Below are 12,919 nucleotides of genomic sequence, written 5' to 3'. Positions count from 1 at the left end.
GCCAGCGATGCGGGAGAGGAACCACTTCAACCAGGACAGGTGGTTCGGGGAGTCAAAGCAGGACAGACCCGTAAAACCAGGACTTTGTCACAGCTGTATGAACAAAGTTCACCTAGGTTACAGTCACCTAATCACACGTGATACGAACCACCAGGCACCAGCCCTTCTCAGCTCATTCCATGACCAATACGATGTTTCTTACTTCCCAAAGGCCTAGCAGTAAAATGAGCTCCTGATACAGCCTCCTGGATGGCAAAGGGTTATCGAGAGGGGGTGGGTGCAGCGGCTGGACCTTTATAAACCATCAATCACAACAAAAACTGAGTCTCACACACTCTGAGCAAGAACCTGTTATTTGAGAGTAACAACTGAACTGTGGTAAGAAAGGAAGTCAAGGCTGGAATCTTCCCACTTAATTCTGTGCTGTCCGTCCAATGATTTCCTATCTGTGTTTCTGTACTAGTGGAAGACCTGAGACTCTGCAGAGCTCTCCTGTGTTGTCTGAAGGGTGCGGTGCGTCCTCTTATAACCCACTGCTCTTTGCAGAATAGGGTACCATGGAGGTAAAGATGACATCACTATGGAGAACAATTGATTTGGTGCCCCTTACAGGTGTTGATGCAAATCTGGAGCAACCCATCCCCACCATTCCCATAGGAGGGGGCCCTGCTGCATCATCAGCCACAGCATGGTTTGGTTTTGTTGCGGGTTGGTTTGAGGGTATTTAGAAGTTGGCAGGCAGTAAATCCCCACCACACTTTCTATACCCAAGCTGGGAGGGCCTTGCTGAGGAAAGGTAATCAAGGTGCAGCCAGTCTATTTGGATCAGGCCCTTAAACAGGAGCTAGTTAGGCTCATGAAAAGTAGAGAGAGGTTCTCTCTTCACCAGCCAGAGTAGGGAATGATGGCAACAGAAAAGCCATGATCATGTGGCCTAGGAAGCAAATAGTATAAAGAGTAGAGCAAATAGTATAAAGAGTATAATTTCATGCTTATATTATATTCAGCACAAAAAAAATAATTAAAATCTGTTTTCTTATAGGCAGAGAATAAATAAGAAATAATATTTGAGCAGTGGGTTTCTACTATTGCACTTTACAATAAAAGCCACTCGGGTGATTTTCGTTGTATTTACTCCTATACCAAAAGATGCACCATGTATTATCATACCTGTGCAACATTTCCTCTAACACTGCATTAACCAAGCCTTTGGAGCAGCATGGGGCTACCATGGCCTTATTCCCACATAGAATTCAATGATCTAGATTAAAGTTCAACATCAACATGTTTAAAATGCCATAAACAGCCTCTGCTGAGAAGTTTTTATATCCTCCCTTCCAACCAAAAGACACACCAGGCGCATCAGTGGGACCAGTGGTGTTCAAGGCCTGCAATACAAGAGACTCTCAGTTACTCAAAATCTCTCCCCTCTCTAGTTTCTGCCCAGATCCCCTTCTCACCCACAATGGACACAGGGCGAGGTTCTGAAACACGCTTCAGTGCCTGGGCTGAGTATCCTGGCCAGGAACACAGGGTGAGCCCAGCTGTGACATGCAGTAGTGTCGTTGTTACCAGGGTTGGTTTCCAGCGCTATAGAACGTGTTACTACTTTGCTGTATTGTGCTGGCTCAGCGTGAAAGGAAAGCGGTTACTTGCCATGGGTAGCTGAAGGGCACCCAACCCAGTTATCTCCTGCAGAAGGAAATACTGGGTAATTCAATGATATTTCCATGTGGTGGGAGAAAAGCTGAACTAGAAAAAGGAAACAGACTGAGCTCTTCAAACTGCTGTTAAAAACCTTCTAGAAAATGGGTGGATGGTTTAACCACCCATATCCAGCTGCAGCATATATGGTGTCCTCTGCACCATCTTGCTGCTCCAGTCTTATAAACCAGACACACAAATGTTCAGAATCCTGCCCCCACCACTCACTGAAGTGAATTTACATGGCTTGTTCCTTTTGCAAATTCACACATGAGCGGCCCTCCCCTCCTGCCCTGCTGAGCTCATATAAATGGAGCTGTTTGCACTGCACAGTGACCTGATTAGCATTGCTGGCTCAGAACTGCCACAATGATCTTCCACACTCAGCTTCTCTGGATACTAGTTTTTTGGATTCAGGGTAAGGAAATACAATAGATTCAGCTTTAATGAACAATAACCTCAGTGACAATGTAAATATCTATTCATTGTTGTAACAGATAATATGATATTTTATTTAATGCTGTTTAAGAAGATAGCAGGTTAAAATGTGTTGCAAAATAAAGCTAGAACTCTTTGATCAGTGTGTTACAAATTCTTCCATTTCCTTTCTACTTCTAGATTCCATTGGACAGAAAATACTGACTCAGACTCCAGAATTTCTATCGGTCTCTCCCGGAGACACAGTCACTATCAAATGCAGAGCCAGTGAAAGTGTTAGCACCCACCTGGCTTGGCACCAACAGAAATCAGGACAAGCTCCTAAGCAACTTATCTATGGTGCTACCACCCTGCAATCAGGCGTCCCAGCCCGGTTCAGCGGCAGTGGGTCTGGGACTGATTTCACTCTCACAATCAGCAGGGTTGAAGCTGAAGATGCTGGAGATTATTACTGCCAGCAGTATAACAGCTTGCCTCTCACAGTGATACAGCCCAATACAAAAACCTCCCTGTCAGTGCATAGTGCTGAGCATTTCTCACAGCTGCATGTGGACAGTCAGCTTCACAGACTCATAACAAACAAGAAAGAGGAAGTTAATGAAATCACTGTGTGCCACAACAACGCAGCAAACTCCTTCCACTGTCATTTCCACTGTCCATGCAGAGAGCTCAGGGAAAACCTAGGGCTACATGGCTCTGTTAAGTAAGTTTGTTAATAAAGGCAGAGCGATCCTTTTAAAAGAAAAAATGCAAGAGGGAGGAACGAGAAAAGCGACGCTTGTGCAGCACCTAGCATAATGGATCCATCACAGGAGCCCTTAGGCACAACAGCAATGCAAATAACAATGATAATAATTAACAAATATGGGCCAGTGTTTCCAGAGAGATCGTCTCCTATTTGGGCACAAACTAAATGTTCCCAGGGCAGCCCAGAGGATTCAGGGGGCCTGGGGTCTTTGGCGTCGGGGGGCCCCCGCTACGGCAGTATATCAGCGGTGGGGGGTCCTTCCGCTCCAGGACCCGCCGCCGAAGTGCCAAGAAGACACGGCGGGGGCCCCCTGCCGCTGAATTACCACCGAAGACCCGGCACTTCGACAGCGGGTCCCGCTTCGGCGGTAATTCAGCGGCGGGGGGTCCTTCCACCCCGGGGCAGAAGGACTCCCCCCCCCCCGCCACTGAAGACCCGGAGCAGAAGCTCTGGGGGCCCGGGCCCCACAAGACTTGTCCAGGGCCTCGGAGCAAGTGAAGGACCCCGCTCCAGGGCCCCCGAAAAACTCTTGTGGGGGCCCTTCTGGGGCCCAGGGTCTGGGGCAAATTTCCCCACTTGCCACCCCCCCCCCCCACCTCCGGACACAACTTCTATCATTCCTTTAGTTTTTCAGTCCATTTCTGCTGGTTATGTATATTCCCCCATATCTATCATGTTCCCATAAATGTCAGTATTGATTGGTTTGCTTATATTTAAAAAGATTTACATACAAATCAGCCAGATTATACTGGAAATTATTAGAGCCATTATAATGCTACCTGATCTTGCTGAATCAGCCAAGCTGAGGTTAGAAAGGTGATGCAGTTACTGACACACCCCTGTTCTATGGGGCTCACATCCTCCCACTCCTCCTACCCCTTCAGCTCTGGCGTTGAAATGAGGGGACAAGGCTGGGCCTGGCTGAATGTGAAGTGCTCTTCAAAGGGGCTCCCCTGTGGCTCTTCTAACCCAGATTCCTCTTTCCCCTCAGAAGGGCTTCAGCTGTGATGGGGCCTCACACACACACACACAAAAGGAGCGTACAAGGGTTAGGGCAAGACAGCTCCAGACATGTCCTGGCCCAAATTAAGAGACCTCATTTGAAAACAACGGGGCCTCGGTTAGACTCCCAAATTGCACGTGTGTGTGCTTGTATCAACACATGGAAGCATAAATTCCCCTTTCCATGAGCCTAAATCCAAATCAAGCATCAGCCTGTGGCATTTGGACCCACACATCTCCGGGGTGGAAAACTGGCCCCACAGTATCAATTGCATATTGAAATGTACAAGTAGAGAACTAAAAGAGGACACAGGCATCACTATAAAGATGACCGTACAATACAGCACTCTCCACGGGAATGCACTAATATGTGCTTGGGCCGTCCTTTGATGGATTAAACTGTGAGGAATTCTGGCACCAGCCACTAGATGGCACTAGAAAGACGGGACTGCAAGACCAGAGATTTCAGTCCATCAATAGGCTAGAGTTAGTCTGACATTAACTCAGCAGGATAATATTATATTAATGGTGTCTGGTGAGAAAAGAAGCTGCTCCCAAAGCATCGGGGGTTGGAACAGTGTGATTTGCTCTCTTTCCTAAGAACTACTCCAGTTCCTCTTTTGCAATAATGTCCATGGCACTGACGCTGTGAGGGACTCAAACTTCACAGCAAGAGAGAGCACATTTCTCTTGTCTCTGGCCAAGGTGAATGGACCTTCTCCAAGGTTCTGTCTCTCTTCCGTTGGTGAAAAAAAATGTGGGTCAGGAAAGGGCCATTATGGCCAGTCTTTGGGGATGCCCGTCCCACAAACTCTGGTCAGCAACACCCCTATTGTCACTAATTATTTTCACTATGTAACTGACAACAAACAAATCACACGCTTATCAGTGAAAGCTCGGATCCCTTATTGACGAGACATAGCTTCCCTTGTGGCATGCATGTAATTTTCCCTTTAAACAATCAATGAGGGTTGCTGGTTGCCTGAATCAAAGCAGAGACCTAGATCCCAGCCCCTGCATCAACTCATTTTCTGCAGGGATTTCCTTACAACTGAACCCACTCAGCACAGCTGCAGACCCACACACCCACTCACACTAATAAGCCCACACTATTCCTAGAACAGGGAGATCTTAGTCTAACAGAGCAATTTCAGAAGTGAATGTACTATCCGATGGGACAACAGCTGTGGAGCTGTGTAACAGCCTAGGCAGGGCCTGTGATAGAATCACTGCGGGGAGGGACAGCTCAGCAGTTTGCGCATTGGCCTGCCATACCCAGGGTTGTGAGCCCAATCCTTGATGGGGCCATTTAGGGAACTGGGGTTAAAAAAACCAACAAAACTGGGGATTTGTCCTGCTTTGAGCAGGGGGTTGGACTAGATGATCTCTTGAGGTCCCTTCCAACCCTGATATTCTATGATTCACTGGACCACAGGATAGTTGTGCCATATCGCTACAACATCTCTGCCTAACAATGAACAGGCAGGATCCTGGGAGGCACTTAGAGGGCCAGGATTATTTGGTGAAGCCAGGTGAACTCTGTAGGTACTTGACCACAAAGCAGGATCCCCTGCTATTAATGCTCATTGGCAGTATGTGATGCGGCAGGCAGGCAGAGCTGTAGGAAAGAGACCTTTGTTAAACACTCTGAGAGGTCAGTGTTACATGCAGAGGCTAGTTTGTCCCTTAGCAGACTGGCCTCTGTTTGCTTTCCCGAACCCCTGATCTCACTAAAAAGCCCCTGTCTCCAGTTCCTCTCATCATTCAACAATTAGGAACTGCTGAACATATATAGGTGAGGAAACCACCACACAGCGGAGAAGCGAGCACCTGGCTCACATCACATCCTGTGAACCTGGTCTCTCCCTCTCAAACTCCAGTCCTTGTGCCATGGCCAGCCCCACCATGTCAGGCGGCCACAGGATACATTTTGTGGCTCTCTACCCATGTGCTGTCTCAGAGTCAGCCATTACACATTACTAATTAAGAGTCTCTCTTCTGTTTCCAAGAGCCCACAAATGGAAACCCAGGAGAGGAGCATATCATGTGGCTAATGGAACAACTGTGAGTCAAAAGAGCTGGGTTCTAATCCTGGCTCTGCTAGTGGCTGATCATGGGTGGGTCACTAAGCCGCTGTGCCTCACAGGGTACGTTTGGACTACCCGCCGTATCGGCGGGTAGCGATCGATTTCTCGGGGTACCGGAGTCGACAGGGGGAGCCGCGGATGTTGATCCCGTGCCATGAGGACGAGAGGTAAATCGATCTAAGATACTTCGACTTCAGCAACGCTATTCACGTAGCTGAAGATGCATATCTTAGATCGATCCCCGCCCCGGCACTGGTCTCTGTCGGAAGACAAGATACTGGGCTGGATGGACAGTTGGTCTGACCCCATATGGTCATTCGTATGTAGGTGTCTTATGTAGGTGTTCACTAGTACATCTGTAAACAAGGTCCAAGCGAGTGCTCTCTGGCTGATAGACACACCATGGAGGTGATTTTGGGGAGAATACTCTGATGGGGAGGCCAGCCATTTGGGAATCACTGCTTTGTCTAAGAAGGACAAGGTGCCTTCCTAGGACATGAAATCAGTGACATCCAGAGTGTTTGCAGATGAATAGGGCTGAAATGAAGGCTCATGCTCAGACACTGGTGGCACATCCAGAGTGAATATTTAGGAGAGACATGTCAGATCTGCTCAAATATATGTAAGATCTGCAAAGACATCTGTATATATACCATCTGAAACTAGGAAATAAACAACATCACTGTAATATAGAAGAGTAGCAGGAAATAAACCAAGTATGAATATTTCGTAATGCTATATTGAAACTAAAGGGCAGTAAATTTACATGCATTTTGCATAGGAAGGAGGTGTCCTCACTGCTCTGCTGAACACATATAAACATTTCATTTTCCACTGTTCTCTTATGAACAAGCATTTCCAACCACGGTCAGGCAAGATGATCGTACGCACACCCCTTCTCTGGCTGCTGGTTCTCTGGATTCAGGGTAAGAAATCAATAAATAAAAATAGTAAAATGTCAAACATCAGTGTGACAGAAGATAAGAAATGCTGCCATTCAGACTTATTTAATTAATATTCTAGTGTTGTATTTAGTATACATTCACACTGGAGAATTCCGACTGTGTTTCAGTGTTTGAACACGTGTCATATCCAGCATTGTATCACTGTTCATTCCCTTCCCACCTTTTCTCTTTATCCAGACTCCTCCGGGCAAATTGTGATGACTCAGTCTCCGGAATCTCTGGCAGTGCCAGTGGGAGGGAGAGTCTCTATCAACTGCAAAGCCAATACGAGCATTGGCAGTTACATAAACTGGTACCAACAGAAACCTGGACAAGCTCCCAAACTTCTTATCTACTACGCCACCAACCTCCAGTCGGGGGTCCCAGCCTGGTTCAGTGGCAGCGGGTCTGGCACTGATTTCACATTCACAATCAGCAACGTTGAAGCTGAAGATGCTGGAGATTATTACTGCCAGCAGAGTAACAGCTACCCTCTCACAGTGATACAGACCAATACAAAAACCTCTTTGCAGTGTGCATTGCAGTTACTGCTTCCTCCAGATACAACTGTCTAGTTTTCACATGTTCTGTCAAACGCAAAAGAAGAGGGTAACATTTTCCATCTGTGAACATACAGTGGAAAAGAGAAAACTGAAAGAGCTAAAGTGTTTGAATAATCACATAGATACTAGAATACACACAGGGGCCTGAGGCTCACTACAGTTTTCTCTGCTTTATTCCAATCTTGTATCCCAGTGCACTGGGCACACTCACTTGTGTTTCAGGATAAATCATTCCAAACAGCTGTTACACCTTCTATCTTTCAGCCTAGAATGTTTATGTCGCATAAGAAACTGACTTAATTCCATTACGAGAGCTGATCAGAAACAGGAATTCTCATATTGTGAGAAATTCCAAATTTAGAGAAGGTGGAGAGGGGCTTGTTGTGAATCAGCATGACCATTTGAAATTTCGAAATTTCCCGTGATATGAAAATTTTCAAAAGCAACGTTTCATTTTGATTTAAACTTCATCTATTGACCTTCATGCTATAAATATAAAATATAATACGTCAAAATGATTACAAAATTAAAACACTTGAAGCACATTCAAAGGAAATTATTAAAATGAATCACTGTGATCATTTTCCCCTGAACAACATAATTCAACATAATTGATGTGTTCCCAGAGGATGTTTAGATTTTGTCAAATCCACATTTTCTGAAGTAAAGCTGTCCCAGCAGAAAAATTTCAACCTGCTCTGTTTTTATAAATACATTCCTAAAATGGCCCGGGTATCTCCTTTCATTGGAATAGATCTTCAATAAAATTCCACTAGGAAAGTCTCAGTCAATATTAATCTAGGAAAACTGTACTAACTTAGGAATTTGTAAATGGCTGTGTTAAGATCAGGTGCCTGTTTGCAGAGTATCCAGATTCTGAAAGGCCTGTGTGGGAGCAAATCCCCAAATGCACACGAACCCTGAGACATAAGCAGTTAATAGGCACACACAGGATTTTCAACAGGGTTGGGATGCGGCAGAGGCTGGTTGTGGATGCACCAGAGAAGCACTGTGCCCGAACGGACAGGGCAGGGGGTGGCCACACAGCTGGGTGCTCACCACCTGTTCCAGAATAGCATGGAGTGCATGGGTCTGGCTAGCAGAAGCCCGCAGGAGCTGATGGCGGAGGTGTTCAGTCAGCTTCCTGGGGGCTGCTGGGCTGGCCACACCCACCCAATACAAGCAGCAGCTGGCAGAGTGGCGTAAACAAGACTGAAGGGAGAGAGGTCTGGAGTTCCCCTGCTATAGTCACACAACCCCCTGTGGCTCTCAGGCCTGGGCACCTTCCAGGTGACAGAGGTCAAGGGAATGGGGCACTGACACAATGGGCAATGACGGAGCCTGGCACACTGATGCCACTCTTCAACTTTTCAGCACTGTGCATACACCCAATATCTGAGCATGCTTAGACCTTGAGTGTGCTCTTCCCAGACCTCATTTTCATCCTGCCCGTGTGCACCCTTCAAGCCTTCTAGATGAGCCGTCATTCTGGAGATGCAAAATGCATGCAGCCACCGGTGCCGCTGCAGAGACGCACGGAGCCCCTGTTAGTGCTGCTTCCTTAGAAACCTGGCCCTTAAATGAAAGGAAAAAGTGTTATAAAATGAATAAATTCAAACAAACTCAGCTGATTGGATTTACACCGCCCACACAATGACTGGATGATTTTAGCTCTTCTTACTTGTGTTTCAATCTGCAGTCGGCTCGGTTACTCTTCATTAATCAAACAGCTGTTCTTACCCCCTCTGCTTGTAAAGCTAACTCTGGCTGCTTTACCCTGGGAACCATGCAAATATGTGATAGCTGATGCAGCCAATGACAGACTGAAATCATCAATCCGACAGCTCAAAGCTCCTCCCTGGCATTAACATCTGGTCATTTACATAATTGGGCTCTTTTTGCATATTCACACATGGTTGATGGTCCCTCACTGAGCTGCTGAACACATAAATGTTTCCATTTCCATGACATGCTTCACTGACAAACATTTCCAGCCACACAGAAGCAAGATGATCTCAAAGACTCCCCTTCTCTGGCTGCTGCTTTTCTGGATTCAGGGTAGGATACAGACAACGTTCAAAGAGTTAATAAGGAATGAGACAAACCATCCAAAATGCCAGTGGTTTGTCTGTTGAAATACTAGTTCCTGGGGTATTTTCTAGTTCACTTCCACTCTTGAGTTTACAAGCCTTTTAATGTCTCACTTACCCAACCCGGCCAATTTTTATTTCTCTCTCCAGGTTCCGGTGGGCAGATTGTCTTGACTCAGACTCCAGAATCTCTCTCAGTGTCTGTGGGAGAGACCGTCACTATCAAATGCAAAGCCAGCACAAGCATTAGCAACTACGTCGCTTGGTACCAACAGAAACTTGGACAGGCTCCCAAGCTTCTTATCTATTATGCCAGCAGCCGTCCCACAGGCATCCCAGACCGGTTCAGCGGCAGTGGATCAGGCACTGATTTCACATTCACAATCAGCAGGGTTGAAGCTGATGATGCTGGAGATTATTACTGTCAGAAGATTTACAGCACCCCTCTCACACAGTGATACAGACCAATACAAAAACCTCCCTGCTCTATGAAGTGTGCAGTGTAATAGACACTAGTACACCACGGCCAAGTAGCACCACAGTCAAGTTTTCAGATGTTCTGCCAAAAGACAACTAGAAGGAAAACGTCTCATATCCACTTACATAATCCAAAACTCTAGCACTGTATTGCCATCCTGAGAGCTTAGCTATGCAGGGAAGTTGGTTACAGCAAGAGCTGAGAGTCATTGGTGAAATCTCACATTGGTATTTCTAATTAGTTCCATCGTTTTTAGAAATCCAACCTTCTTTGTGAATTTTCTGGATTTATGATGCTTGAAATTAATTTCGGTAATGACAACATCCCTGTAATGGATTTTATCCTAAATTTCCAATATATACTCTCCACATTAGCACCATCTTACTTTTTTTATATATATTTATAAAAACAAACATAGAAATTCCCAGACAATAACTACATTAAATGGGTTGTTGAGAAGTACTGACAACCTTAACTCTAAGAGTAACAATATTACAAGGATGTTGTACTTATCCCAAAACCAAGCATTGGAAAACCAAGGAAATTCAGAATGAATTACACTTATACTTTAAAAAATACCCTAAGCACTTTAAAGTTTAAAAAAAAATATTGCTAAGGTACCCAAACAACCTACACACACACACAGACACACACACACATTCACACTCTCTCTCTCTGTAAAAATGTCACACATGAGCACTAACACAAACCCAAAGAGAATGTCACTGTACAACAGTACTAATGATATGCAGAGAGGTAATATCTACCTTATGTCTTCATTTTATGTTATTTAAAATAATAGATTTTTTTAGGACCAGAAGGGATAATCGTGATGATCTTGTCTGATCTCCTGAATAGCACCGTCTATAGAACCTGCCTAATATGTTCTTTTACTTGTACACCAAAGAAGGCAGAATACACCAGCCAGTTTGCATCACCAGAGCAGCCAAAATATCCTGGTAAACCTAGCCCTTGATGTGCAACTGACACTGGTTCAGGAGGCTGTTAGTGAGTCGGGGGCTGTATGAAAGAGGCAGAGAGAGCCCAATTCCTGCAGTCTCACCACCTGTGCTCCTGAAAGATTTCATGGCTGCATACCAGCATGAGCAGCAGTGCTTGACAGGCTCCCCATGGTGCTGCTTCCTCAACTATACTGCGCAATGAAGTTGCACTCCCGGGGGACCTAATCCAAGAGTGCCAGGCAACGTCTGTATGATGGGTAGGGCCCTACCAAATTCACGGTACATTTTGGTCAATTTCATGGTCATGGGATTTTAAAAATTGTAAATGTGATGATTTTGGATATTTAAATCTGAAATTTCACAGTATTGTAATTGTAGGAGTCCTGACCCAAAATGGGGTTGTCACAAGGTTAGTGTAGGGGGGGTTGCAAAACTTCTACCCTTACTTCTGCACTGCTACTGGCAGCGGTGCTGCCTTCAGAGCTGGGCAGTTGGAGACTGGCAGCACAGAATTACGGTATGGTATTGCCACCCCTACTCCTGTGCTGCTGCCTGCAGAGCTGGGCCCTCGGCCAGCAGCCACCACTCTCTGGGTGCCCAGCTCTGAAGGCAGCAGCGCACAAGTAACGGTGGCATGGCATGGTATTGCCACCCTTACTTCTGCGCTGCTGCTGGTGGGGCGCTGCCTTCAGAGCTGGGCGCCTGGCCAACAACTGCCGCTGTCTGACCGCCCAGCTCTGAAGGCAGCGCAGACGTAAGGGTGGCAATACCGTGACAACCCTACAAGAATCTTGCAACCCTCCTCTAGCCCCCTTTTGGGTCAGGACGCCCAGTCTGAGAAACGAGGGTCTCCCCCGTGAAATCTGTATAGTATAGGGTAAAATTACACAAAAGACAAGATTTCACAGTCCGTGACGTGTTTTTCATGGCCGAGAATTTGGTAGGGCCCTAAAACTATTCACTGGGTGGTCTGGGTTCCCCATGTAACAAATGAGGAACTGAGACACAGAAAGATTGACGACTTGTCCCGTGTTGCACAGGGAGACTATGGCAGAGCCAGGAACTGAACATTTATTTCTTAACCACCAATCCAGTACTTTAATAACAAGCCCATCCTTCCTTATTAAGGCCCATGTGCTATCTATACACTATACAGGTCCCCTGGTGTAGGATTACAGTGATCACACAATACAAATGCTGCCCTGGCCTAAACTCTGGCCGTGGTGTAAATATCGCCAGGCCTGGCCGTACTGCCATAGTCTGAAAGGCTTCATGTTTGAAAACTGGCTCCACAACATCAAGCACAGCTTGTAACATGTGACCGGGGGGTGAAAAGCGGACACAGATATGAGAAGGTAAAAAAGCATCAGGCCGTGTAGCACCACACTCCCTGGGGAACGCTCCAACATCTGCTCCTGCAGGCTGTTCATGCCCTAAATTCTGCGGGCAACTCTTCCATTGGCCAGTAGGTGGCAGTATTATGACACAACATTGCAGAACTGGAGTTTTCAGGCCAAACAGGCCATTTGGACTCTGAGGGATTCACCGGTACAATCTGATTCAAGAGGAAGGAGAATGAATGAGTGACTGTGCTTTCCTGAGAACAATATTGAAAAAAAAAACAGCTTTAAAGCCAGACTGGGAGCCCCTTATCCCCACAGCTAAGCACTCACACAAGCAGTCCCAGTGAAATGAATGGCATTATCTATGAGAATAACTGCTCACTGTGTGAGTAACAGGTCAAAACTTGACCCTAAAAATAGTTCTAGACGGGCTTGTGTTTAAACCTATGGAAATTGGGAAATGAATGGACATCTGCATCCTGCTCTGCTACGTCACCTCATTAAATAATAAATCCACCACCGTACGCACCTTATGCCATGTAAGCCTCAGTCTGAGCACT

General features: G+C 46.1%; 1 gene segment (V, D, J or C); it reads left to right on the top strand.

Annotated features, from left to right (window-relative positions):
- Positions 1 to 6,737: 6,737 nt before the first annotated feature.
- LOC120406870 lies at positions 6,738 to 7,498 on the top strand. The segment is given in 2 exon segments: positions 6,738 to 6,905; positions 7,122 to 7,498. Coding segments are annotated over 2 exon segments (459 nt in total).
- The last annotated feature ends 5,421 nt before the right edge of the window (positions 7,499 to 12,919 follow it).

Source organism: Mauremys reevesii, linkage group 5 (assembly GCF_016161935.1).
Source record: "Mauremys reevesii isolate NIE-2019 linkage group 5, ASM1616193v1, whole genome shotgun sequence".
Classification (NCBI taxonomy): domain Eukaryota; kingdom Metazoa; phylum Chordata; order Testudines; family Geoemydidae; genus Mauremys; species Mauremys reevesii.
Note: the sequence above shows the minus strand (reverse complement) of the source record. Positions and strands in the feature narration are given on the sequence as shown.